At 37.6% G+C, this 27,383-nt stretch overlaps 1 protein-coding gene across 1 annotated transcript in view; it reads left to right on the forward strand.

Annotated features, from left to right (window-relative positions):
* The window catches only part of LOC124607295 (longitudinals lacking protein, isoforms A/B/D/L-like), a 48,808-nt gene extending 21,665 nt beyond the window's left edge, over positions 1-27,143 (forward strand). Inside the window, exons 2-3 of the mRNA XM_047139587.1 lie at positions 24,605-24,848; positions 26,622-27,143. Coding sequence (XP_046995543.1) covers positions 24,605-24,848; positions 26,622-26,625 — 248 coding nt within the window. The 3' untranslated portion in view covers positions 26,626-27,143. The remainder of the gene's footprint in view (positions 1-24,604; positions 24,849-26,621) is intronic.
* The last annotated feature ends 240 nt before the right edge of the window (positions 27,144-27,383 follow it).

Genomic DNA, 27,383 nt, shown 5'->3' on the forward strand with positions numbered 1-27,383 from the left:
CACTAGGCTACTTATTACTACTCCAGTAGTAGTCCAATAGTTTCTGTTGAATGCACATCATATCACATCACATCATGTCTTTACACTTGTCCATTCTGTTAGTCGTGTGTCCACACAGTGTGGCTTCAGCTGCCGGAGGCTGCAGTCATGTGTGTATGAGTTGCATTTGTGTGTCTGTGCGTGAGTGTGTCTGTTGTCTGTTTTTGAGAAAGGCCTTTTTTTCCAAAAACTTATATTGTTGTGCCTATCTGCGACTCAGCATCTCTGCTATATGGTGAGTAGCAACTTTCCTTTTCATAATGTTGTTACATTCCATCATGGATTTTCCATTGTTTGAAAAATCATTGTTGCGTGCACCTCCCTGAGCATCTGGCTCTGGCTACACTGCCTCAGAACAACACCCGTTATCATCCAATGGGTTTGATATTACTGCACTTAAATCACCCATGTTGCTATCTGCACACTCATTGCTGCTACCCTAGACACCACAGTTACACATGCTATTGGAGCCAGTACATCTACATCACTCCCCTCAACTTTAACAACATTATTATTCAGTGCATTACTTAAACTCTCAGGAATTTGTATAATGTCATCACTCTCTCTAATTATCTTAATCTTCCCATTCAGAAAACCACCCTACCAGTTGGCAAGTACTGTCCTACCCTTCATAGGATTGACAGGTTCAATGACACCAATAGTAGTCCGACATCTTGCAGGACAGGTAAACTAGACACAAACCTGCTCGTCTCCCTTGCAGCTTCCTCCTCCTCTTTCCTCTCTACTTTCCCACTTTCTCTTCTTCCCATCCTTCCAAAATCTTCCTATTCCTTACCTCCCAAGGCCCATTTTCACTCCACCAATTGTTGAGTTTTCTCTACACCTTCTCTGTACACGCTGGAGTCATGCAATAAGATATTTCAATCTCCCTAGAATGAAGTGCTTCCAGCCTCTTAAACAGCCCCACACTGTCCACCTGTAACCTATCTACTTAAACATCTTAAATTTCTAATGCATCATTTGTGATAGAGCCCTGTGGTATTGAAAACCCTGCTACCAGTGCTACTGACTAGACTCTGATGTCATGAGAACTACATTCCACAAGTACAACAAAATAGCAAAACAAAATCATATTACGAGAACACTTAACTGTGAGACTATCCTAACACTTCTTATTGTAACTTAACTACTCTTGCCTGAATAGCTACCCATAATTATTGTTACACAGCAGAAAAATAACTGATTTAGCTTCACCTTATGAATCACAGCACATGTTTTCTAAACTATATCCCTAGACAAAGAGCCTCATCCCATGTTTGTGATAAGACATACTGACCACACCAACCAAGTGAAAACTAACATTTATGTTTACTGATCCTCACAGCCTGTCACATACTAAACTTCATTAGTACACCTTAATCTTTGGGAAAAATGGACCGATTCCTCGTGACACTTACAATCAAACAAGAACAAAAACAAAAATACTGCACTCACCCCACCATAATTTGTTAAAACTACAACCCTATAGTAGTCAAGTCATCCTCTTCATCCACAGATGGTGGCTGTAGGCATTGTCAGTCCTGATGTCACCAAATGAGGTGGTGATGGGATCAAAGATCCCACTTCTGACACCCAGCTGTAGCCGACCACATGGGTAGTGGGCTGGCTGTAGTGCAGGTGGCTGCTTGTTGAAAGTTGAGGTGTGTTTGTAGGCCATTGGTGGGCCAGTGAAACTCGGCTATTAAAAATAAAGCTTTGTTGACTCAAAACTCTGTTCTATGCCAGTGTGGAGTAATGACCACATCCTCCAAAGCACATGGTGGGGCCATGTGGCCAGTGATGTCTTATAGCTGCGCAGGCAGTTTTACCGAACCAAGACAGACCCATCTCACAATAAATCAACAGCTCTGTTACTGCAATTGGATTGCTAACACTTTACATTTGCCAGTGGCTGCTGCAATACTTTACAACTATATTCTGACAAATTTGCCATAGTAGTGGCACATCAGTAGTGTACACTCTCCTTGAAACTTATTGACTGATTTAATTTTATTAGTAATTTACTGGACATTCTGTAATGTTGTTTTGTATTATTTTACTTCTCTGGTACTCTCATGTGGGTGTTTAGCCATCAAATGTGTACACTGAGTGTTGCTTTACACTAAAAATGGGACTTCATGTTCACTTACAAATAAACTGTTTTCATTGATGAGGCTGTTCAGTTTGAACCAGAAAAAATGATTCAAATGTAGTCTATGTTTAGCATACTGTAATTCAAATAGAGTGAATTAATTCATTCACACATTGTGTTTAATAAATCCAATCGTGAAGGAGAGCCTTTTGGGATAAGGAATGAATCTATACATTAATTGGTGGGGGCAGCCATTATAAACCAAATCTGTAAAATATGTTGATAACTAATTGGGACTAGTTCTAATGTGCACTTGTTGATAATAATGTGAAATACTTCTAGCTTACTTTATAACCCCCCCTCCCCTCCCCACCCCCCTCCACACACACACACACACACACACACACACACACTTACACACACACCTCTTCCACTTTCAAAAGACATCCCCTATCTCCCCCATTGGGAGCACAGTTAAGATACAGAGCTCAATGTTTCATTTATGTACCTACATACTACTCTGTGCCTTCTGTAGACAGTTGCTACTTATATAAAAACTGGACACAAAATCAAAAATATTGAAACAAATAGTTTTTGTGTAGATCAGATCCTTGAAGCATGTGCTTGAGTTGCTACTGCAATATACTTCTATAGTAATTGTAACAATCTACAGATCCCCTCAAGGTAACTTTCAACTATTCATGAAAAATCTTGAGGCACCATTGAGCTACCTGCCAGACAAAAAGAAGCAGTTAGTGGTTAATGTAGATTTCTTAAAAGATATGGATAGGAAAAATGAGCTAGAATCTTTGTTTGGTTGTTTCAATCTAGCACCTGTTGTAAATTTTCCAACTCATGTGCAGCAGGGTAGTAGGTCACTTATCGATAATATTTTCATAGGCACTGCTCAGACAGAAACAATTAATGTGTGCCCAATTGTTAATGGGCTATCTAATCGTGATGCACAGTTAATGGAAACAACACATATAGCACCTTACAGGATTCAGGCAGGTTCATACAAGGCAGGGAGGCTTATTAATGCAAACAGGATACAGAGCTTTTAAGTGCAGCGTAGAAGAGGTAGAATGGGATGAAGTGTACACAGAATATGATGCTGATGCCAAATTCAATTTATTCTACCGTAAATTTGTTTCAATATTTGAGAGTTGCTTTCCTGAAACATTATCCAAAAAAGCCATTACAAAGTGAAGTAAGCCATGGGTTACTAAAGGAATTAAGATCTCGTTTAAGAGGGAAGTATATGGACAGGCCAGAATAAATCAGGATCCACCGTTACTTGCTTACTACAAAAGATACTGTAATATTTTAAGGGAAGTCATTGAGAAGTCGAGAAGCTTATGTGTTCTGACAAAAATTAATAATGTGGATAATAAGATTAAAACTATACAGAATATTGTCAAACGGGAGACGGCGCAGCCTGACAGTGCACAGCATACCATAGCAATAAAGCTAAATGATGATGTTGTAAGTGACAATCCACAAGTTGCAAGTACTTTTAAGAATCACTTTCTGAATGTAGCAGCAAGAATAGGGTTAAAGGGTTCAGTTGAAGAAGCAAAAAAATATGTTAAAAATGTCATTCCCCAGGACTGTAGGCCTTTAGAAATAGCGCCAACATTCCCCACTTAAATTAATGGAATTGTAAATATGCTGAAAAACAAGAGCTCATGTGATGTTGATGGAGTCTCTAACAGCATTTTGAAGTGTTGTTCTAATTGAATAAGCAGAGTCCTTAGTGATGTATGTAGTGCATCGCTGGCACAGGGAATTTTTCCAGACAGATTGAAGTACGCAATTGTCAAATCTCTTCATAAGAAAGGGGACAAGAGTGACTTGAATAAGTATAGACCAATCTCATTGCTGACTTCATTTTCTAAAATATTCGAAAAAGTTATGTATTCAAGAGTAATCTCACATTTAAGTGAAAATAATTTACTCAGCGTGTCACAGTTCAGATTCCGGAAGGGTTACTCGATTGAGCATGCTATCTACGTATTTACCCATCAAATAGTACAAGCCCTAAATAATAAATTATTGCCAGTTGGTGTTTTTTGTCATCTCTCCAAGGCATTTGACTGTGTGGATCATGTCACACTCTTATAGAAACCCATGTTTTATGGAATTGAAGAGTATACACACAGCTGGTTTGAATCATACTTAATGAACAGAAAGCAATAAGTTGTGCTGAATAGTACAAATAATGTTGGGAGGGTGGTAAATTCTAGTGAATGGGGGAGTTATCACAAAAACAGTCCCACAGGGTTCAGTTTTAGGTCTGCTGCTGTTCCTTATTCATGTGAATGATCTCCCACTTAATGTTCAGCAAGCAGAACTAGTACTTTTTGCAAATGACATGAGTGTTATAATAAATCCCATTCCAGAAAAAGCAGCTGAAGTTTTGTTAAGGATGTCTTTCAAAGAATTATTAAGTGGTTGTCAGAAAATGGACTCTCCCTTAATTTTGGAAAAACTCAATATATCCAGTTCTGTACACCAAATAGATTCATACTGACAATTGATGTAGCATATGAACAGTGCTCAGTTAACAGGGTAGATTTCTCCAAATTTTTGGGTGTTCACACTGATGAGAACTTGAATTGGAAGGAGCATACTACTGAACTTCTCAAACAACTAAGTTCAGCTTCTTTTGCTCTTCATATAATCACTAGTCTCGGTAATAAACAGATCAACCTCCTAACATACTTTGCATATTTCCACTCAATAATGTCTTATGGAATAGTTTTCTGAGGTAAATCACCACTTAGACATAAAGTATTGATTGCACAAAAGAGAGCAGTGAGAATAATTAGTGGTGTTCACCCAAGGACATTAAGTAGGCACCTTTTCAAGAAGTTAGGTATTTTAACTGCACCATCAGAGTACGTATATTCGCTAATGAAATTCATTACAAATAATCCATCTCAATTCGCAAAGAACAGTGATGTTCATAGGTACAATACTAGAGGGAAAGATGACTTTTCCTATCCATTATTGAAGCTGTCAGTTGCTCAAAAAGGAGTACATTATTCAGCAATGAAAATTTTGATCGTTTGCCCAACAACATAAAGTGTCTGGCAGGTAGCAGATCAAGTTTTAAATCTAGCTTAAAATCATTTCTTTTGGATAACTCCTTCTACTCCATGGCCGAGTTTCTGTTTGAGAAATGGCAAAAAATAAATAAAATTTGTACCTCTAAATGTAGTTGCATGTGTAGAACTAAAAATTCCAGTAGTATTAATATTAGTACAATTCATGTGTGTGTGTATATATATATATATATATATATATATATATATATATATATATATATATATACACACACACACACACACACACACATATATATATAAAAATAGAGGGAAACATTTCACACGGGAAAATAATATTTAAAAACAAAGATGATGTGACTTACCATACGAAAGCGCTGGCAGGTCGATAGAAACACAAACAGACACATACATACACACAAAATTCAAGCTTTCGCAACAAACTGTTGCCTCATCAGGAAAGAGGGAAGGAGAGGGAAAGACGAAAGGATGTGGGTTTTAAGGGAGAGGGTAAGGAGTCATTCCAATCCCGGGAGCGGAAAGACTTACCTTAGGGGGAAAAAAGGATGGGTATACACTCGCACACACACACATATCCATCCACACATATACAGACACAAGCAGACATATTTAAAGACAAAGAGTTTGGGCAGAGATGTCAGTCCAGGTGGAAGTGCAGAGGCAAAGATGATGTTGAGTGACAGGTGAGGTGTGAGTGGCGGCAACTTGAAATTAGCGGAGATTGAGGCCTGGTGGGTAACGGGAAGAGAGGATATATTGAAGAGCAAGTTCCCATCTCCGGAGTTCGGATAGGTTGGTGTTGGTGGGAAGTATCCAGATAACCCGGACGGTGTAACACTGTGCCAAGATGTGCTGGCCATGCACCAAGGCATGTTTAGCCACAGGGTGTTCCTCATTACCAAACCTGTTAGTTCATCCCTATGAAATCCCCAAACCACCTTCCCTACCCTCTGGCTCCTATCCTTGTAACTGCCCCCGGTGTGAAACCTGTCCCATGCACCCTCCTACCACCACCTACTCCAGTCCTGTAACCCGGAAGGTGTACACGATCAAAGGCAGAGCCACATGTGAAAGCACCCACGTGATTTACCAACTGACCTGCCTACACTGTGTGCATTCTATGTGGGAATGACCAGCAACAAACTGTCCATTCGCATGAATGGACACAGACAGACAGTGTTTGTTGGTAATGAGGATCACCCTGTGGCTAAACATGCCTTGGTGCACGGCCACTCACACCTCACCTGTCGTTCAACATCATCTTTGCCTCAGCACTTCCGCCTGGACTGACATCTCTGCCCAAACTCTTTGTCTTTAAATATGTCTGCTTGTGTCTGTGTATGTGTGGATGGATATGTGTGTGTGTGTGCGAGTGTATACCCGTCCTTTTTTCCCCCTAAGGTAAGTCTTTCCGCTCCCGGGATTGGAATGGCTCCTTACCCTCTCCCTTAAAACCCACTTCCTTTCGTCTTTCCCTCTCCTTCCCTCTTTCCTGATGAGGCAACAGTTTGTTGCGAAAGCTTGAATTTTGTGTGTATGTTTGTGTTTGTTTGTGTGTCTGTCGACCTGCCAGCACTTTCAATTGGTAAGTCACATCATCTTTGTTTTTATATATATATATATATATATATATATATATATATATATATATATATATATATATATATATATATATATATATATATATATATATATATATATATATATATATATATATATCCCCTTTTCCCTCTTCTAGCCCCATGATCAGGCAACAGTGAACATCAGCAGATACTCACCCCAGTTTCCATTTCTGTTTGTGGTCAACAGTCAGAAGTTCATTTGCACAGTGTGTGTAACAATTATAATGCATGATTCTGTGTTTTACTGATAGTGTACCTATATTCTCAGTTCTTGAAGGCTTGTGAATTGTGGATTTCCACAGCCTCTTTGGCAACGTTATGCCCACAGGTGGAGGCCCTTTTTTTTTTATTGCATGGCATGTACTTATGTACATGAGTACATATCAGCAGTGGCTCATTAGTTGGGCTGGAACCCTGGTGTTGCACATATGCTCATCCAATCTCTTCTTCACCATTTGTATTGTCTGATGTATTTCTCCCCACAGTCACATGGAATGTAACATACTATTGGTTTTCTCAGTTTGGAATTGTATTTGACTGTGCAGAGGACTGCTCAGGTTTTGCCTCAGAGTGGGTGACGCACTTCTTCTGGATGTAGGGCTGGTATATGACAGGGAGGCCATGGTGTGTGGCGTTTCCTGTAGCAATGCATCTGCTTGCTGTTGTGATTTAGTATGAAAAGCAGATGTGGAGATTGTGAATTTGATTTATTAGTCTCATAACATACACTTACAAATCATGTGATTATGGTACAGGAGACATGTCAAAAATTACAAACTAGAATCTAATATTAATTTTTAAAACTGTATTTAGTCTATGTAGCAGTATGTATATTTTCTTGTTTTCCAGCATAGGTAAATATCTTTCTTAATAATGGAAATTTTTTTCCCACAATATAATGCTAACTTGTGGTTGGATTCTGCTCAAACTATCAGTTCATCTTCAATGAACTCTTCTAATGAGTAATAATATTTGTATATAAGATTTTCATGTAACTTCTTTTTTAGTATCCCTAGTTCCATGTTTAGAATTTTTTTGCCCTTAAGCTTGTTGTAGACTTTCATGCCCACATATTGTGGGGTCTGAGCATATAATTTCAATGTATGGGCAGGAAGTATAAAATTATCTTTGTTCCTTGTACTGTATGAATGATCAGATTGATTTTTAATGAACAATTCCAGTTTGTTGTGTAAAAATATCATTAGCTCATATATGTATAGGGAGGGGACAGTCAAATTTTTAGTTTCTTTAATAATGGACGACATGATTCTCTTTGCTGTGCAGTGCACATGTTTCTGATAATTTTCTTCTGGAGCTTCAGTACACGAGATATATTATTGGAGCTCCCCCAGAAAATAATGCCATATCTTATCACTGATTCAAAGTAACTTAGATATGCTACTTTGTGAGTGGACATGTTATTAGTACTTGATAATATATGCATGGCATACGCAAAGCTACCCAGTTTGCTGCACAAGTACTCAATATGTGTGTTCCAGTTTAAATTCTTATCGAGGTATAGACCTAGAAACTTGGCAGAATGCACTTCTGTTAATTCTTCACTTTTATGATTTATACTAATTTCCTGGTCTTTTGACTGTTTGGTTCTGAATTGAATCAAGTTTGTTTCTGATAAGTTAAACTTCAGACCGTTTAACTGGAACCATGACTCTAGCCTGTCTAATGTACCAGTGACTCTATCAGGAATCGTTTTTGTTTCTTCTCTTTCTACCAAGACAGACGTGTCATCAGCAATCAGAACGCTTGGTGAATTTATGTTTAATGGTAAGTCGTTGACATACAATGGAAAGAGAATTGGACCGAGGATCTAACCTTGCAGGACATCCTGTGTTATTGTTTTCCAGTCTGAATGGTAGTTTACACCATTTGAAGAGATGATTGTTCTTTGTTTTCTATTAGATAAGTAAGAAGTAAGCCATTGAAGTACTGCACCCTTAATCCCATATTTTTCTAGTTTGTGGATTAGCAAGGAATGATTTACGGAATCGAAAGCCTATGTCAGGTTGCAGAAAATTCCGGCTATTTTGCTGTTTTTGTCTAGAGGTGTGCTAATTTTTTCTATGAAATTATTTATGGCATCTGTTGTATTTTTCCCTTGCTGGAAGCCAAACTGATTGCACAAAATAACCCCCTGTGATACAATAAAGTTTTGGATTTGGATAACAGCTACTTTCTCGAAAATTTTTGACAGGACTGAAAGGAGGGAGATAAGACAATAATTCCCCATATCTTCTCTTGACTCTTTCTTAAAAAGTGGTTTTATTTCCACATATTTTAATGATTCTGGAAAACAACCTTCTTCAAATGATTTGTTGATTTATTCAGCTAGTGGAGGACTTACTATTTTGTACACTGATTTAATTACTTTCGCAGGTATCCCATCCCAACCCACCGAATTTTTCTTTTTTAGTGATAATATAAAGTTTTCTATTTATTTCATTGTAATATTTCTAAATTTCATGGGAGATATATTTTTTTGATCAAGCCCATATGGACATACATTTTTATTGTAATTTGTAACATTGACGTTTGATTTTGTCACATTGATAAAGAATTCATTGAAGTGTTCCGATATTTGAGCAGGATTTACAATGGTGGTGTTTTCATGCTTTATTTTACAAATTTCATGGCTGCCAACTTTAACGCCCAATTCTGATTTAACAACAGACCACACTGCTTTTGATTTATTCGTATGGTTTGAGATTAGTTCACTGTTAAACATTTGTTTTGCTGCTTTTACAACATTTTTGAAAACATTTTTATAATGCTTCACATATTTAATAAAAGCTAGATCTTTGTTATATTTCAGCTCTTTGTGCAGCTGCCATTTCCTAGCACTAGAAATTTTTATTCCTTCTGTTATCCAAGTTAGTTTACTTGTCACTTTGGTGTTGACATACTTAGGTGGAAAGGTTTCATTGAATACAAGAAGGAAGCTGTTTAGGAATTTGTGAAAGTTTTCATTAATTGACTTGTTATTGTTACATTGCCAGTCTGTCTCTTTTAATCTGTCCTGAAATACAGTTAAATTTTCTGAGTTGAAATTTCTTTTAAAGTCCAGACAAACATCTGGGTCATATGCTGATATTCGAGGGTGGAGGTGAGTGGGTAAATGTTTCATCACGATGTGTATCAGAAGCAGGGATAAGAAGTGTTTATGGGATGGGCTACGCACTAGTGCCACTGTACACCAAATTACGTAATGAGGGTGCCTATATTTGATGTGAAAATATTGTACCATTTCACACACACATCCAGCTTGCCATCCAGAAATTTTCCTTTCTTGTACATTATTTTTACACATATGAGGGATAAGATTCAGTTTCTGTCTTAGTTGGCTTTGTACATGAAGTAACAAGGATATTGGTAATAACTAAACACACAAAATCACTTAACAATTCCCTAAGAGTCATGCTAACTGCCTGTGTTTTTAATAGTCTCAGTTTATCAGAAACCTCATAAATAAAAATGTTGAACATCTTGTTTCTATTCAAGAAACTGAAAGGATACATGGAACTTCAGGAGACTTGTGTGCATATCAGGACATCACATGAAAACCACTGAAACTGGACAAATTCCTCTGGATGAGACCTAGGGCTTCCCATCAGGTAGACCGTTCGCCGGGTGCAAGTCTTTCAATTTGACGCCACTTTGGCAACTTGTGCGTTGATGGGGATGAAATTATGATGATTAGGACAACACAACACCCAGTCCCTGAGTGGAGAAAATCTCCGACCCAGCCAGGAATTGAACTCGGTCCTTGAGGATTGATATTCTGTCATGCTGACCACTCAGATACCGAGGGGGGGGGGGGGATCCATGATGGTCAAAAGTTAACAATAAAATTTACTGACCAGTCAGGTACAGATCAAAGAAGAGTATTGTATTGCAGAATCATGGACAATGACTTGTACACTGAGTTAAGCCTACATCACTTTCAGGCTTGCCCCCCCCTCCCACACACACACACACACACACACACACACACACACAATTGAACAGAACCAAGGATAAGGGGCAGGTAACTCCTGGACTTAAAATTTCTTGTTTCTGGAAGACAGAGCTTTACATCATTCAGAGAACAAGCAGAAGTCAAGATCTGAAACACTGTTGCCACATTTATTGTAAATGCCTCTAGTCTGCCATTAAAAAAACAAACAATAAAACATGTCAAGGATAAGGCAAAAACTATTTCAAACATTATTAAACAAGAAAAAACAAAATATTGATCCAAACTACATTGATCTTCCCGAAAATAACTCTGGCAGAAATGACAACACTTGCAAATCATTGGTCACGAAAGTCAATGATTACTTCCTCAAAGCGATGGTAAACAATGCAACCAGTAATATACAAACAAATAGAGCTGCATTAGGTTTATTTGTGCAAACATTGCATGCAGCACCAGTAAATGTTAGCTTAAAAAATACAGCCCCCTAGAGAGATTATAGAATTTGTTGGTATTAATTCTGCTGGCCACGGAGGTGCTTCTAGCAGAATATTGAAATCTTTTGGTGTCTTGATAGGATTACCTTTAAGCAACCTTTGTAATCAGTTAGTGATTCAAGGCATATTTCCTGACATACACAAATATGGTGTAGTGACACCAGTCTACAAAATTGGAGGAAAGCAAACCACATGCAAACACAAATCTTTATCACTCCTTACAGTCTTCTGAAAAGTGTTTCAGGAAGTGGCATATGATAGAGTACCGACTCCTTTATCTGAGCAAAACTTCTTAATGCCTCTCATTTTGGCTTTTGTTAAGGATTCTCCACAGAGAAAACAAATGAAGTACTAATCAAAAAACAAATAAAGTACTAGCCGAGCTAAACAAGAAAAATTATACTGTTGTTTTACTATCTGACCTTGGCAACATGTTGACTGTGTGGGTCACAAAATTCTACATGGTGAACTGAAGTGTTATGGGATTGAAGACATCCCTTTTACATGCATGGAATCTTATTTTCACAACAAAAAACAGAGAGTCTCGTGAACATATTGTATCTGTATGGGCAGACAAACTGAATAAGCAGTAGTCAGCTTTATTGAATCTATTTAATAGTAACTTGGGGTGAACAGTTATAAGGTTATATGCAATACAATGCCCAGAACAGCAGAATTATTATAGGATAAATCCCAATCCAGTTAAGAAGGTTCCAAGAAAGTCCAAATTTGTAGCAAATGCTCAAATACAAGTTTAACAGAAACCAACCAAAGAAAGGTTCAGGAAGGATACAAAGACAATAACATTGATCAGAATACTGGTTCCTTTTGAAGATAGCTATTATAATGTTTGACAGTCAACATGCCAGCAACTGTATTGAGCCAAACAAGCCCTTTTGTTTGTGAATCGTTGTCACAGGTACTGCTTATAAAACATGCTGTAATGGAGTGTACAGTCATTTTCTGAGTCTTATGTTTCTTATCCTGTTGGTGGTAAATCAGTCACAGGCTGTGTCCCCATCTTGCAGTCCAGGAAAGGTAATGCTCATTCTGTTTTGAGATGTAAATAGGCTTTCATAGGAATATTATTTGAAATAGCACATAGCAGTGAACGACATATGTTACAGAAGTGATTTAATGTTTGAACCAAATAACAAGGTTTCTTGTCAAAAGATATTTTGTTTTTACTGAACAGCTAAAGTCCACAAAGTACAAAAAGACTTCTAGCACCAAGTTTCATTGTGCTGAAACATTATGTGTATCCTCTAAGCTCCCACCTGAATATTATCTGCTGAATGTCATGAAACATGTGTTATGAGATCAGAAATTTGCCCCAGATTATATAATGTATGACAGTCGTAGGTCAAATATTGTGCATTGGTAAACATTGTACCAGTTTCTACCCAGTGATGGAACAAGGACAGATTGAGAAACAAAAGGGAGAGAGAGGAGGAAAAACAAAAAGTGGATTGAGTAAAATCTCCTCATATCACCATACTCAGGGCACAGTGCACTTAAATTACTGTGGCTGTCCACCACAGTAAAAGAGTGTTTCACTAAGTCATAAATTTGTGGAGAATATTTAATTTGTATCTGTCAGGGTAATGTAAATTCTGGCAAAAATTAGGAAGGGTAGCTGTTGATCTGTAAATGACTGATAGCCAGCATATAGGCACACTTAACAGATTATAAAATCACATTAGCTAGTGAGAATTTTGGTCTTTTTAGGTACGAATTCCACCTCTCCCCCCCCCCCCCCCCCCCCTATTAAAGGGAAGGATGGGAAGATATAAATTGTCTGCTGAGGTAATGGAAAAGTGTGGTTTAATTCTGGTAAGGTCAAAAAAAGAGGTAACTGAAGTCCTGCTGAAGAATGTTGTTGAATTTTTCTGGGCGAGGATAATGCTGGATGAAAAAGGTAATATTGTTTGGTCACTAGTTAGTAGTGACAACAGGAAATCTTTTTGTGCCTATTTAGGTAACATACTGTCCATTTGTAAAGACTCTGGCAACTGTTAACTGTATATTAGGGTAACTTGTGCTTCCCAATGCAGTTACAATGCTCATGATTTCTAGTACTTTGCAAGGGAGACTATTTGACATTTGTGATAATGGAGGTGTTGTTGGTGTAGGGTGCTTTTAATATGGGCAGATGTTATTGAGACATCAGAGAAATGGATCTTAATAATCAGGAGAGCAGCTTGTCAAGCAGAGAAGGGCCAAGTGAATAGTAATTGTTGAAGTTATGGAACAAAGAGTAGAGGAATTACATGCCATGGATCTAGCTCATGAAGATGCATGATGTTCTGGTTTAAGTTTTTGAGTGATTGAAAGCAGCCATATACAATAATCTGTATCTGTTTGAAAACTAACCAATTGCCTACTTCCACGAATGGGTACAACTTAACTGTAGCTAATCTCAGCCACACATTTGCTGAACATACTGTGGCCACAACGGCAGTGACTTAAAAACTGCTCCATTTCACTGTGGCCACAATGGCAGTGACTTAAAAAACTGCTCCATTTCCCATACCATGTGGCCATTTTCATCTTCCCTCCATCCTCTGCTTATGTATGGTGGGAACTGTTCAGACAGTGCATCTCCCACTCTGAATCCCTTTGATCTAAATCTCCTATTAGTCCCCATCACTGCCATATCTTCCCACTCCCTTATCCATTCTGACATTTTCCTGTGGCACAATATTCAATGAGTTTCACTCTCACTCTTCTCCTACTTTGACATTACTGTACTACATATACCCCTTTCTCTTTCATTTGTCTCCCCACATCACAGTCTCTCTCTCTCTCTCTCTCTCTCTCTCTCTCTCTCTCTCTCACACACACACACACACACACACACACACACACACCTCCCTGTCTCCGTCTCACTTTCCCTCCCACTCTCACTTCTCTTCATTCCTTTTAGCCACGAACAATCCGTTTTGTGGCAGCTGACAGAGTTGTACCATACTATGACTCTAACTGAAAACTTTGGAAGTAACCACACCTATCTGCTGAGGCAATCACTCATATACAGACAGTATGGCTGTGACATTCATTGAAATGTCATACCATTTCAGTGAACCCATCCAGAAGAAAAACCCAAGAACTTTATATTAATGAAGTAAATCTTTTTGCTAATTTGTGATTTAAAGCAAAATTGTTGTAAGTGGACTTTATGTAACGCACAAACTGTCATCTCAGCATAGTTAAGAGAGAAGAAGTAATGTACTCAATGTCACTCACATATCAAGTGTTGTAGACTGCTTCTTGAAGGAGAATCCCTGGAAATATGAAACAAGTAAAAATATACATTAACACAGAAAAATAGCTGTCATTGATCTCTGTTGGTAAGTGCCAGACTACAAATCCAAAGATCAGAGGTTTGATACCCAGTAATTTCTGGGAATTTTTCTGTAATTTATTGCTCCTTTTTACCTTTGATGCTGTTTTGTTAATGTTAAAAGTGCTAAGTTGCACATTAAACTGTTCTGTAACTGGGTGGGTCAGTGTATTCGAAGGTCAGAGAAGGCAATGCGTTGTCATTTTAAATAAGTCCTAGCCTAGTAAAGAAGTGTAACATCTAAACAAACCTTAGAATTGAGAACAGTTTTACCTTATCATAAGTAGCCATATGAGCTGTTACTGCAGGCTAATTAACTATTAACCATCATTAATTGTGGTCTGGTTTAATAACTTGAAAAGTCTTTAGATGGATCTTTCATACTGTTGGCAGGACAATCACTACTTCAGAAAAAGGTTTCTGCGCTTACACTGTTAACCTGCTATTTGTCTATCAATGTGTGCTTAAAATATTTCCTTGAGTACACTAACAATTATCAAAGAATAAATGTTATTTGTGGACTGTAAGATTGAAGGTTTATTTACAAGGAATAATTTTAAGTACTGCACTACTAACACTATAGTGAGCAAGTTGTAAAGAAAATCAAAGAGAAATTTGGAAAGGGAATCAAAGTTCGAGGTGAAGAAACAAAAAGTTTGAGGGTTGTCTGTGACATTGTAATTCTGTTAGAGGCAGGACTCGGGAAACAGTTGAATGTCTCAAATATAAGTTATAAGACAGTTATCAACAAAAGTAAAAGGAAGACAATGGAGTATAGTAAAGTTAAGTTAGGTGTTGCTGGAGAAATTAGATTAGGAAATACGACCCTAAAAGCAGTGACGTGATTGTTATTTGGGCAGCAAAATTACTATGTCTGAAGGATATAAAATGCAGACTTGCAGCAAGAAGAAACTTTATTTCAGAAATAGAGAAATTAATTAATATCTAATATGATTTTAAGTGTTAGGAAGTTATCTTCTGAAAGTATTCATCTGGAGGCTAGCCTTGTATGGCAATGAAAGATTAACACTAGGCAATACAGACAAGAAGAGAGTAGAAGCTTTTGAAATGTGGTGCTACAGAAGAATTCAAAGTTTCGATGATAGAGGGAATAACTAATGAAGAAGTACTGAATAGAATTAAGATGACAGAAATGTATGGCAAAACTTGATTAAAACAAGGGATCAGTTGATAAGACACATCCTGAAGCACTCGGGAGTAGTCAGTTTGATTATGGAGGGAAGTGATGGAAGATAAAATTTTAGGATGAGGCCAAGGCTTGACTTTAGCAAGCAGGTTCAAGTGAATGTTGGCAGCAATAGTTATGCAGAAATGAAGAAGCTTGCACATGATATGTTAGAATGGAGATTCTTTGGACTGAAGACCATAACAACAACAACAGCAGCAACAACAACAACAACAAAAACAACTGCTACTAATAGGAATTAGGAATCCTCAAATCTTTATAATCAAATAGTTTTTGGAGTGTGTATCTAGAAAACTATACTTTTAATGTATTTTAGACTTTTTATGGATATGGACTTCCACCCTGATCCCAAGAGTAAAATGCTAACTTCAGTTAGAAATTACATTGTATTGTAAATTGTGGTTCAGCACATCAAAATCAATCTAAAACTGAGTTCACCATTAGTCTCACATACAACCAAAAATAAAGACTAGAGGTATGGCAGAGTGAGTTGTTGACTACTAGAGCTTCAAGATCTTCAAAGAGGCCTCTGTCAAGTGAGAGATTATGCATTTTACTGGATATTTTTTCAGAATAAAATGCTTTGTTAGTGTTGCTGCATGAGTGCTGAAGATAATTATTTAAGGTACCAGAAACTGAAAACATGCAAATGCAGATGATGTTGTTGACTACTATGATTAGTATTATTTCATATTAAGAATACCCATTCCCAAGATTTTCTTCACAACTTATGTGCACGTGAACACATGAGCAGACACTTTTATACACAAAACATGTGACTTTCTTCTGTGCACCATTGTGAGCATGTCAGAAAACCAAAATGCAAAGTATTGATTTTACACAGACTTGATGTGCTAAGTAAAGCAACCATCACAAATGTGGAAGAAGTCAAGAAATTTGACAGCATGTTTATTTACAGGTTAATAATATAATTATCAGCTTAGTGGCTGAGCACTAAATCTCCATATTTTGCGTTCCCCCATCTGAATGGTGCAGTTTGTCAATATGCCTTTTCCTTCCATCTTGGCAGTAACAAATGCAACATGGAAACGGCATGATGGGCAGGAAGGTGCCATGAAAGCCATATTATTCCAGTATCCATTGTATACTTTGTGATGCTGAAGCACTTATAGAATGAAAAGGCTCACAGGAAATATTAACGATACATTTTTGATGTTTAGCCCAGCCATGACTCCGCTTGTAGTGTCATAAATTGGGGTTTACTGAAGGCATTCTGGCATCCAAAGTGAAATATATGTACTTAAAAATGTAGTATTCATTACTAGTAAAGAGCCTGGTATAAACTACATGCACATACATATGCACATGTACTGACTATGCACCTATATGTCGCTGCTGTGATTTTTAGATTTGATGATGGCTGCAAATCTGCACCTGGTTATTAGCTTTAATAAAGTAGCATGAATAGCTGTGGGTCAGCAACTTCTGTTAATCAATACAATGACAAACCAGACAAAGTTGCAACTTTCCCTTTTTTTATTTACTCAGTGACTTAGTTTCGGGCTGGGACATATTTTGAAATCATCATAACAAAGTAAGAAATGGTATTCCTGAAATGCAAAAACTAAGTCAGAAATGTGCTAACAAACAGCTACAGTGTTGTAACTGTTTGTTTGCACATTTTTGACCTGGTTTTTGCATTTTTTTAAATACCATTTTTGACTACGTTATGATGATGTTTCCCGAGGACATGCAGCTTTACTGTACGATTAAATGATGATGGCATCCTCTTGGGTAAAATATTCCGGAGGTAAAATAGTCCCCCATTCGGATCTCCGGGCGGGGACTACTCAAGAGGATGTCATTATCAGGAGAAAGAAAACTGGCGTTCTAAGGATCGGAGCGTGGAATGTCAGATCCCTTAATCGGGCTGGTAGGATAGAAAATTTAAAAAGGGAAATGGATAGGTTAAAGTTAGATATAGTGGGAATTAGTGAAGTTCGATGGCAGGAGGAACAAGACTTTTGGTCAGGTGATTACAGGGTTATAAATACAAAATCAAATAGGGGTAATGCAGGAGTAGGTTTAATAATGAATAAAAAAATAGGAGTGCGGGTTAGCTACTACAAACGGCATAGTGAACGCATTATTGTGGCCAAGATAGACACAAAGCCCATGCCTACTACACTAGTACAAGTTTATATGCCAACTAGCTCTGCAGATGATGAAGAAATTGATGAAATGTATGACGAGATAAAAGAAATTATTCGGGTAGTGAAGGGAGACGAAAATTTAATAGTTATGGGTGACTGGAATTCGTCAGTAGGAAAAGGGAGAGAAGGAAACATAGTAGGTGAATATGGACTGGGGGGAAGAAATGAAAGAGGAAGCCGCCTGGTAGAATTTTGCACAAAGCATAACTTAATCATAGCTAACACTTGGTTCAAGAATCATAAAAGAAGGTTGTATACCTGGAAGAATCCTGGAGATACTAAAAGGTAACAGATAGATTATATAATGGTAAGACAGAGATTTAAGAACCAGGTTTTAAATTGTAAGACATTTCCAGAGGCAGATGTGGATTCTGACCACAATCTATTGGTTATGAACTGCAGATTGAAACTGAAGAAACTGCAAAAAGGTGGGAATTTAAGGAGACGGGATCTGGATAAACTGACCAAACCAGAGGTTGTACAGAGTTTCAGGGACAGTATAAGGAAACAATTGACAGCAGTGGGAGAAAGAAGAACAGGAGAAGAAGAATGGGTAGCTCTGAGGGATGAAGTAGTGAAGGCAGCAGAGGATCAAGCAGGTAAAAAGACGAGGGCTAGTAGATATCCTTGGGTAACAGAAGAGATACTGAATTTAATTGATGAAAGCAGAAAATATAAAAATGCAGTAAATGAAGCAGGCAAAAAGGAATACAAACGTCTCAAAAATGAGATCGACAGGAAGTGCAAAATGGCTAAGCAGGGATGGCTAGAGGACAAATGTAAGGATGTAGAGGCTTGTCTCACTAGGGGTAAGATAGATACAGCCTACAGGAAAATTAAAGAGACCTTTGGAGAGAAGAGAACCACTTGTATGAATATCAAGAGCTCAGATGGCAACCCAGTTCTAAGCAAAGAAGGGAAGGCAGAAAGGTGGAAGGAGTATATAGAGGGTTTATACAAGGACGATGTACTTGAGGACAATATTATGGAAATGGAAGAGGATGTTGATGAAGACAAAATGGGAGATAAGATACTGCGTGAAGAGTTTGACAGAGCACTGAAAGACCTGAGTCGAAACAAGGCCCCAGGAGTAGACAACATTCCATTAGAACTACTGATGGCCTTAAGAGAGCCAGTCACGACAAAACTCTACCATCTGGTGAGCAAGATGTATGAGACAGGCGAAATACCCTCAGACTTCAAGAAGAATATAATAATTCGAATCCCAAAGAAAGCAGGTGTTGACAGATGTGAAAATTACTGAACTATCAGTTTAATAAGTCACAGCTGCAAAATACTAACGCGAATTCTTTACAGACGAATGGAAAAACTGGTAGAAGCGGACCTCGGGGAAGATCAGTTTGGATTCGGTAGAAATGTTGGAACACGTGAGGCAATACTAACCTTACGACTTATCTTAGAAGAAAGATTAAGAAAAGGCAAACCTACATTTCTAGCATTTGTAGACTTAGAGAAAGCCTTTGACAATGTTAACTGGAATACTCTCTTTCAAATTCTGAAGGTGGCAGGGGTAAAATACAGGGAGCGAAAGGCTATTTACAATTTGTACAGAAACCAGATAGCAGTTATAAGAGTTGAGGGGCATGAAAGGGAAGCAGTGGTTGGGAAAGGAGTGAGACAGGGTTGTAGCCTCTCCCCGATGTTATTCAATCTGTATATTGAGCAAGCAGTAAAGGAAACAAAAGAAAAATTCGGAGTAGGTATTAAAATTCATGGAGAAGAAGTAAAAACTTTGAGGTTCGCCGATGACATTGTAATTCTGTCAGAGACAGCAAAGGACTTGGAAGAGCAGTTCAACGGAATGGATAGTGTCTTGAAAGGAGGATATAAGATGAACATCAACAAACGCAAAATGAGGATAATGGAATGTAGTCAAATTAAATCGCGTGATCCTGAGGGAATTAGATTAGGAAATGAGACACTTAAAGTAGTAAAGGAGTTTTGCTATTTAGGGAGTAAAATAACTGATGATGGTCGAAGTAGAGAGGATATAAAATGTAGACTGGTAATGGCAAGGAAATCGTTTCTGAAGAAGAGAAATTTGTTAACATCGAGTATAGATTTAAGTGTCAGGAAGTCCTTTCTGAAAGTCTTTGTATGGAGTGTGGCCATCTATGGAAGTGAAACATGGACGATAACCAGTTTCGACAAGAAGAGAATAGAAGCTTTCGAAATGTGGTGCTACAGAAGAATGCTGAAGATAAGGTGGGTAGATCACGTAACTAATGAGGAGGTATTGAATAGGATTGAGGAGAAGAGAAGTTTGTGGCACAACTTGACTAGAAGAAGGGATCGGTTGGTAGGACATGTTTTGAGGCATCAAGGGATCACAAATTTAGCATTGGAGGGCAGTGTGGAGGGTAAAAATTGTAGAGGGAGACCAAGAGATGAATACACTAAGCAGATTCAGAAGGATGTATGTTGCGGTAGGTACTGGGAGATGAAGAAGCTTGCACAGGATAGAGTAGCATGGAGAGCTGCATCAAACCAGTCTCAGGACTGAAGACCACAACAACAACAATGATGATTTGAAAAAAGGTCTCACCCCAAAACCAGTCATTAAATGAATAAAAAAAAGTGAAATTTCCAACTTTGGCTTTCCATTGTACTGACATTAGCATGTGATAAAAACATTGACTTTTCTATTAACAAATGTGGTTGATGCTACTGCTGGAAACAACCACTGACGACACATTTGAAAAAATGAGTGTGACGAAGAACCATCACTGCAGTGACTACACTGTATGTACTGAGCTAATCAAATGTTCAGTATTCAATGACACATCAGAATGGTCTCTCAGCAGGCTGTGACAACCTGAATTAAATGTTTTAAATATAGAATCATGATAATAACATTTGTATTTTTGTTAGTGACGCATAAATTCATGCCATTGTCAATAGAACTGAGCATTACAGGTGTTCTTTCATGCATTACTTGTATGTAAGTGTCTCTAGCTACACTATCCATTGAGAAATGTATGAAAATGCTTATGTAATGTGGAACTGACAATTATAATGGTTTGTGGATGAAACCTTCCTGCAGTGGCCTTGTCTTGATCTGAATCCAATGGAACCCTTTTGGGATGAATTAGAACGCCAACTATGCTGCATACCCCAGTGTCCAACATCATTACTTTGTCTGGTTTTGGCTCTTGAGGAAGAATCATCTGCCATATCTCCTTAGGCATTCAGACACTTCATTGAAAGTGTCCTCAGCAGAGCTCAAGCTGTCATGAAGGTGAAGGATGGACAAACCTTGTGTTAATGTCCACTAATAGGTTTCTAGATAGTTTTGAACAGATATTGTATGAGTTACTATGGCAGTGTTCACTATAGCATTTCTCTAACATTGTCTGCCACTTTTGTTGATTATGATAAGCGACACTGATCTTTGCATTTTGAACCTTGCCACTTTTAGAAAAATTTGTGTTGTTGATTCAGGATTGTATTGTGATGCTTTTATGTTAGTAACTAAATGTACCTTACTTTTATGAATTTTGATTTTGTAATTTAATTGAATGCTTTGAAGCTAGCACTGTCATGTGTTTTATTCATCACTCAAATTTAGGTTGTCTTACTATCTTAAATCCATTTATTTCCTGTAAAAAATTCGTTTGGTTGTTGTTCAGCAGTAATTTACAATTACAATACCATACTTATACTAATGAACAGATATTTTTTGTACATAATGATTACGATGTGAAATTATGGCTATTTGGTGTGTGGAGATATATCTGAAGAGATTTAAAAAGATAATTTTGGAAAAAGGACGCATTACTTCTGCACTTACCAAATTTTGTTAGCTTCATGCAAAGTATTAGTGTTATGCTATTACATCAGCTGTTAAGTTTGATGTTGATATCACAGGTATGTGTACATGTGTGTGTGTGTGTGTGTGTGTGTGTGTGTGTAGAGTGAAATATTATGACACTGGTGATAGGGATGAACATAGAGCGTGGATGCCAATAGCCCGTTCCTTTGCTCTCCTTCTGCATTCTCAGTGGAGAGATTGCAGTTGAATCCAGGAGACTAGCACCTAATCAGATCATGCAAACTATATGAATAAAACCTTTGTATTTTTATGCCGCTTCATTACAAATAAAAACCTTGGGCTTTTGACATATTTCTGCACCACCATCATCAAAAGTCTATAGTCGGCCTTCTGATCATAATGGTACACACAGCTGTCAAAAGCTTCAGAATTTAATTCAAAATAATGCAACTTGAAAATACGAGGCTTGTCTAAAAAGTATCCGATCTTTGGCCAGAAAAAATATTTCAAATACCTGACAGGGTTAGGACCCTAATCCCCTTCAAAGTAGGCCACTTGTGCTTGCACACACTTAGCCCACCGATCCTTCCACTGCCGGAAACACCTCTGGAAGTCTTCTTTTGGAATGGTGTTCAGCTCTACTTTCAAAAAGGGATCCTTTCAGTGGCGTCTTCAATTTTGGAAACAACCAGAAGTGGCAAGGAGCCATGTCTGGAGAGTAAGGAGTTTGTTGAACGGCTGTGATTCCATTTTAGGCCAAGAAATTTTGGATCAAGTGGGATGAGTGTGCTGGGGCGTTGTTGTGACGCAGTTGCCAGTTTTTCGCTGTTCACATGTCTGTTTTTTTCCGCTGAACTGCGTCACAGACTTGCTGGAGAACATCTTCATAGTACTCCTTTGTCACTGTTTGTCCTTCCAGTGCATATTCATGATGCACAACTCCACAGACTTCAATGAAGATAGTCAGCATCACCTTGATTTTGCTTCGCACCTGCCGCACTTTCTTCAGCCTTGGAGACTTGGGATGCTTCCATTGTGATGACTGTCTTTTTGTTTCTGAGTCTTACCCATACACCCATGACTCATCTCCAGTCATCACAGTGTTCAGAAACCTAGGATCAGTGTTGGTGGTGTCCAGAAGGTCCTGTCCAAGATCAAAATGGAGGTCTTTTTGTCTGGTAGCAACAACTTGGGCACGAAGTTCGCAGCTACTCGGTGCTTGTTCAAATCATCATGCAAAAATGCATGTGCAGAATCTTTACTCACTCCAACCTCTTGGGTGATCTCCTGCATGGTCAAATGACAATCTGCTATCACCAAATTTTGCACCCTCTCAACAACAGCTGCACTCCAAGCAGTTTGGGGCCTGCCAGAATGATGGTCACTCTCCGCTGATGTGCAGCATTTTTTGGATTCGTTGAACTACTCCTTAATTTGTGTTACACCCATCAGATCTTCTCCAAACACCTCCTGAATCTTACAAATTGTTTCGCTTTGGGAATCACCAAGCTTTTGACAAAATTTGATGCAGTATCTTTGCTCAACACATTCAATCATCTTGAGAGAATGGGTAATCCAACGAAAATGTTGTGTAGCACCTCACTCAGTGACTGACAGTCAGCGACTGACGTGCTGGAAGGTGAGGACAAAATTCATGTATGCGCATAAAGGTCTCTTCCTTTACTGTGTACAGTAGTGCCACACTATCATCACTATAATGCATGGGAAAATCAAAGGTCAGATACTTTTTAGACAGAGCTTTTAGAAAAGAATTTATTCAGACATGCCACTGAAAAAACTCCAAGGACACAAAAATTGTATGTGTTGGGTACTGTTCCATTTCTGACCAAAATTCAGTGCTGGAAATGCCTCCGAATTTCAGCTATCTGGAAGGACTTTAACTCCTATTGATGAAGAGATCCTGAGAGATGAAACATATGTTTAGATTAGACAAGAATGACGAAGGAAAGTAACAGTGTCCTTTTCTAAGGAACCCAAAAAAAAAACTAAATGAAGATGGTTTGATGGAGAATTAGAAACATCACCAGTGCTTTAACCTCAGTGCCTCTTTCCTTGGTAGCTAGCTTGAAATGAAACACGACTATCCTATTGCTTGTTAGTGATCTTGGCACTGTAGTTGAGAGCCAAATTACTAGTTTCCTTTTTACATAGTACATATAGTTGTAGCCTAACTTCAATTACAATATAAAAATCTCTGTTTAAAGTTTTCCTTTAGTGTAACACAGTCCTTTGTTTTACAGCTATCCAAACTTACGTTGAAATGCTTAGGCATTGTATTTAATGACCTGACTGAACTATGCAATATTTTTATGGAATGTCTGCTTATTATCTGAGGGTAATGATGGTAACTGTTTTTAGAAACCCCAAGGATGGCTTTGTTTTATGTCTTGGTAAAATATAGCCTCCTAGGGACATCTAAAAGATGATATGCAGATTCTCTTTATAAATATTGATATTTTTACCAATGAAGTCTGACTCACTGATTCAGTGCCCAAGTGCTTCAGCAAAATTTACTATATCAGAGAAGCCTCAAACAGCACAACTTATTATTATTATTATTAATTATTGTAACAATAATTAACATCTTTGCTGAAATGAGACGGTGAGGCTCAACTAAAATAACTCCTGTTTTTATTTTTAGATGACAAAATCATTTGTTTGTTTATCACTGCAAATAACCAAGAAAATGGTTCTAAATTATTCATTTCTCTTGTAGAAAAAGTTCGTTTATTGGACTTTTCTGTTGTATATTTTCAGATAGACCTACTGATTTCCAATTTTCGAGATCAGGAGTGGCATTCCAGAACAAAAGAACTACGGCAGGGTTTTATTGTTACAACTGTGGTAGACACTACCGGTGGAAACATTCGCTGACAGCACATTTAAAAAATGAGTGTGGCAAAGAACCATCACTGCAGTGCCCATTCTGTGTGTACAGAGCCAAACAAATGTCCAATTTTCGAAGACACATCAGAGTGGTTCATCGGCAGGCTGTGACAATGTGATTTCACTTTTTTTTTTAATACGTTCTTAAGAGTAGCATTTATATTTCTACTAATTGCCCATAAATTCATATAAGTGTTGACAATACTGTGCATTACAAATTTTTTTTGGTGTTTTACTTGTTTGTCTCCATGTCTCTATGAGTTATTGTGCCAGCGTTCACTACATCCTTTCTTTAATATAGCCACTGATTCTGTTGTTTATGGGTAATTGACGCAGATCTTGGCATTTATTAGTCTCGAATGCTTCAACAATTTGAGACCTTTGACAATTTCAGAAAAATTTGGGTAATCATACAATACCATCGCCTGACTTTTTTACATAATTTATTATATAAAATTACTTTTGTGTATTTTGTTTTCCTAATTAAATTCAATGGTTTGAAACTATTGTACCTTTTTGTTTTATTCACCAGTCTCTTAACTCAGTCAGAATACTGTCTTTAGCATCTCTCTTATCTTCATCAATTTATTTGCTGTAAGAAAGTTTCTTGTGTTTCTGTGCAGTAGTAATTTGCAGTTATGTTTGCATAGTGACACTACTGCTAGTTAAAGCTCACACAAAGTGTCCATGATGAAATCCAAAGGATAAAAAAAAATTATGGATCAGTGGTTGGTGCTGGTATATTTGAAGAAACTTAAAATAATTTGTAAAAAGAAATTGCCATTACTGTACTGTGTAATCTTCTTATGAAGTATTAGCAGTGTGTTATGATTTTAACTGTGCAGTTACACATAGGTCTGTCTTATATTGCTGGTGGAATCCACTATACCAAATACAACTATCTGTTAGTCAGTACCCTTGCTCTTCCTTTGTATTCACAGTGGAGAGCCCTGCAACTGAATGCAAGCGACTAGCACTTAACTTGATGTTCAAAAACTACATGTACTCACATTTCCTACCCTTGGTAACAAAAATCTGGTGATGAAAATACCTTCCACTTCTAGGATTTCAAGTAGATGGAAGGGCTTCTTGCTCCATTAACGTTGAGGTCATAAAAGATGGAACAAAAATGTGGACTGGACAAGAATGAGGAAGGAAATCAGCTGTGTCCTCTTTGAGGGAACCGTCCTGCTATTCACCATGCTCTATTTATGGAACCCAAAGGAAATCTAAATGTGAATTACTGCATCAGAATCTGAGCCTCCACTTTTGTCAAATGCAAGTTCAGTGGTGCCGCTTTCCTTGGTAGCTACCTGGAGGCCAAACACCACTGTCTTATATCATGTTACTGATCTTGGCCTTGGTGGGAAAGTCTGTACTGGAACCCATGCTATAATATAATTATGTAGTTTTAATTTATTGTGAAGCCCAGCTGCAATGTAATACTTTTGAAAATGTTATGTAAATTTAACCTTTAGTGTACAACACAATGAATTGTCTTCAAATTACCAAAATATCATTGATGCACTTGAGAATTGTGTTAAATGATATAATTGAAACTATGCAGTATTTTGAAACAGTGTCTTCTAAACACCTTCAACTGACATAGCTGGTTGTTTGTTGAAGCTTCCACATTGCTACAATTTTTCTCATATTACGGAGAAACATACCTCTCCTGATTGCATCCATCAATAGCACAGCTAAAGTTTATTTGTAACCACTGTTAACACCTTGCTGAAATGAAAGGGCGTGAATACCAAAATAACCGATTTTTTATAGAGAGAATCATTTGCTTACTCATCAATGAATAAAATCAAGAAAATGATACATAATTTTTTCTCTATAGGAAAATTTTCATTTATTGAACTTTTCTGTTGTGTATTTCCAGATAGGACTACTGATTTCCAGTTTCCAAGATCAGGACTGGGGATCCAGAACAAACAAACAGCTGCTGGGTTTTATTGTTACAACTGCGGTAGATGCTATCGGTGGAAAAATTCACTTACAGCACATTTAAAAAATGAGTGTGGAAAAGAACCATCTCTGCGGTGCCCATACTGCATGTATAAATCAAAACAAATGTCTTCCATCCGAAGGCATATCAGAGATGTACATCAGCAGGCTGTCTGAACATACATTTCAAGCTTTGAAATGAATCTTTAACAGCAGTATTTGTAGTGCTTTCTCTGGAACATTAGACTGTTATTTATGCAAACTATGTGGAACAATATGAGTGATGTTTGATATGTTTCCTCTAAATGAGTGTCTCTAAATTTATGTTCCTATTTCTGAAGTGAGAGTCTGTGTTTTCCAATTTCTTCATGTGTGTTGTGGGTTATAGATGTCTGAGAATATGGATGCCTGTTTGTACATAAGTAATTATCTGTTCATTACTTTTGTATATTTTTCTTTCTTAATTAAAGCACATCTTTGAAATCAACATCAATATATTTTAATCATTACTGGAGTATAGCCTCATATTGAAGTGAAATGTGAATGATAAACTGTTCAGACAAGAAGAGAATAGAAGCTTTTGAAATGTGGTACCAGTACGACAGAAGAATTCTGAAGATTAATGTAGTTCAAATACTGAAATTACAAAAGAAAATTGTCAGATACATGTGTACTTTATAGCAAAAAGAGTCTCGTT

The sequence above is a fragment of the Schistocerca americana genome, chromosome 3 (assembly GCF_021461395.2).
Source record: "Schistocerca americana isolate TAMUIC-IGC-003095 chromosome 3, iqSchAmer2.1, whole genome shotgun sequence".
NCBI classification, from domain to species: domain Eukaryota; kingdom Metazoa; phylum Arthropoda; class Insecta; order Orthoptera; family Acrididae; genus Schistocerca; species Schistocerca americana.